This window comes from Limulus polyphemus, unplaced genomic scaffold, assembly GCF_000517525.1.
Source record: "Limulus polyphemus unplaced genomic scaffold, Limulus_polyphemus-2.1.2 Scaffold8313, whole genome shotgun sequence".
Lineage (NCBI taxonomy): Eukaryota > Metazoa > Arthropoda > Merostomata > Xiphosura > Limulidae > Limulus > Limulus polyphemus.
The window spans coordinates 7,451-10,324 of record NW_013673923.1 but is presented as its reverse complement, the minus strand read 5'-3'; the positions used below and the strand labels follow the sequence as shown (position 1 = coordinate 10,324).

The 2,874-nt window shown below is 33.2% G+C and overlaps 1 protein-coding gene across 2 annotated transcripts in view; it reads right to left on the bottom strand.

The window, feature by feature from the left end:
• The window catches only part of LOC106475264 (nucleolin 1-like), a 24,831-nt gene that overhangs the window by 17,371 nt on the left and 4,586 nt on the right, over positions 1-2,874 (bottom strand). Inside the window, exon 2 of one of the 2 annotated variants that reach the window (XM_013935961.2) lies at positions 906-992. The exons of the other annotated variant lie outside the window; for it this stretch is intronic. Within the exon in view, the coding sequence (XP_013791415.1) occupies positions 906-992 (87 nt within the window). The remainder of the gene's footprint in view (positions 1-905; positions 993-2,874) is intronic. 2 annotated transcript variants of the gene reach the window in all.

The window sequence follows — 2,874 nt, the reverse complement described above, 5'->3', positions numbered from 1 at the left end:
CTTGTATCGCTGAAGTTCCTCGGGAAGAAATTATACAGGAATTATCAAACAAGCAGATACGTAACATTATTATTGAATGCCAGATATGTATAAATGTAGTAATCATCTCCCACTTTCGTGTGTATTGAGACTTTTCTCCTGCACATTTAAAATTGGAACCAAGACAGGCTTTTTTACCCACAGATTTTGATACTGAATCTCCTTTCACAATTGTTGTGAACCTTATTAATATTTGAGGCCCATTTATGGTAGAGTTACTTCAATAGATTGCGGGAGAATTTTAAAGTCCTTTTTTTTTACTAGAGGATAATACACAGAGTAATGAATTCTTTGTCTGCATTTTGTTATTCAGCTATATATTCACATTTTCCTTGTTTCATGAACATGAATGTAACTACAGTTTTGTATATCAGATATAAATATGCGGGACAAGTATTTGGAATACACTAAAAGTGGACTACAGAATATTACATTATGTACCTCCCACTGAAAGCTTAAAATCATGTCACCAAATTCACCAGATAGCAGGAAAAGGCATCATAAAAATAATCCCGAGGGAGACCCTTTAGACAGCACCTGCTGGAGAGGGGTGATAATGCTCCTGCATCTACTCACCTTTACCTGTTCCACCCACTGCCAAGCAACTTGGTGTGGGTGCCCCACTTCCTTCAAGACAGAAATTTACCTGCTCAGTTTTTGCTGAACCTTGGCATCTCTACAAGTTACTAATAGATTTAAGAAATGCATAACCAAAGCTTTGATGGAGAAACTAAAAAAAAAAGGTTTAAATGTGAAGTTGTAAGTTCTTGGAGGCAAAAAGATCAGTTCTAAAGTTCAGCTTACCTATATAAACATGTTCTTAATTAACAATATGACAGAAGATACAAGTAAGTCATAAAAACCACCTTTTTCCCACTTCCAGATGAACTGCTGCTTCCTTTGCTCCAACTTGGTGTGTAGTTCCACACTTCTTTCAAGTACTGTTCTCCTTCCTGGAACACAAGACCAGAACAGAAGTGTAATGTTGTATTGGATATTCCCTATAACACAGTAGTCGGGTAGGGTCTGCTGACTGGAGGTTTGAAGGATACCAAGTTATGGTGTGTGTCTATCTCTCCAAACTCTGACTGAGTGCATGGTAAGTCCACCACAATCTTTATTAACAAACAAACATAACTACTAAAAAAAAGAGAGGCAAAGGGGGTCTGTAGTGAATATGTTGGACTGGCAAAAGAGAGAGAGAAGAGAAGTGAAACTTTTGTGAGCACTTTCTCACCAGTCCAATGTGTGCCTTCAGGTTAGTTAAGCTACAACATTAAGGTACAAAATAAAAATAAACCCAAATTTATAATAAGAAAAACAAAACATTTTACACTGCAAGTTAAAATGAAATGCTTACACAAGTTGAACTTAAATTTCAGTCTACTAAAAGTTTGAATAAATAAAAATCTGTTAAACAAAGGAGAACCTTGCCTTTGATACTAAAAATACAATACATTGTGCAAAGCCGAGGGGACCCCCATTACACGATTCGCCAACAGAAACAGAAAAGACTTCCATCTATTTGGGATATCATAAGCTACCTTTCCTGCAAGAAGACATGATTAACTTCCAATTAATGAACTAACTCCTGAACAGAGCTCTAATCATGAAAAGTTAGATGTGTTTACTTGAATAACTTCCAAACTGAACTAAATTAAAATACTGAAATTTTGAAAAATGTAAATATTAACTAAAAGAGTAGAAAACACATGGTACTATACCACAAAGATCAGGTTCTTTTTAAGTTTCAGAAGTAGAACAGAATGTTGTGTAAAAAAATATTGGTTATGTTTTAGAGCTACAAGAAGAAAAGAATGCTTAGGACAAGATTAGTTAGCTAGGTTTTGGTGCATGTAAAGAATGTAAAACATATAGATTTTGGATCCATTCTTGAGCTACAAAATAGGTTAGAAGCATAAAAGTTTGTTAGGCCTACGAGGTATAAAAGAAAGAGACAAATTAGGTAGTTATTTGGATCAGAAAGGAGGTTTGAGATATAAAAGTTGGTTAAGATTTGGGGAAAGTAAAAAGATGCTACATTCTTACTGTTAATTAGGTTTATACAGTGACACAGGTTTGAGTTATTAGTTAGGTTTTTGAGGTTGAGAAAAAAAAAGACTAGAAATATAAAAATTTGTTTAGTTTTTGTATCATAAAAGAAGGTTATAAACATAAAAAGAAAGAGAAGGTAGTTAAGTTTGGAAAATGAAGCTTAGAAAAATAAATGTTAATAACACGTGTGTATTACAACACCGCAGTTAATAACATGTGTGTATTATAACACCACAATTAATAACACGTGTGTATTATAACACCACAATTAATAACATGTGTATTATAACACCACAATTAATAACACACGTGTATTACAACACCACAGTTAATAACACGTGTGTATTGTAACACCAAAATAAGATGGATAATGATTTAAATCATATCATTCTAACACCACAATTAATAACACGTGTGTATTATAACACCACAATTAATAACACATGTGTATTACAACACCAGAATTAATGATACGTGTGTATTATAACACCACAATTAATAACGTGTATTACAACACCACAATTAATGACACATGTGTATTACAACACCACAGTTAATAACACGTGTGTATTATAACACCACAATTAATGACACATGTGTATTATAACACCACAATTAATAATGTGTATTATAACACCACAATTAATAATGTGTATTACAACACCACAGTTAAGAACACGTGTGTATTATAACACCACAATTAATAATGTGTATTACAACACCACAGTTAAGAACACGTGTGTATTATAACACCACAATTAATGACACATGTGTATTATA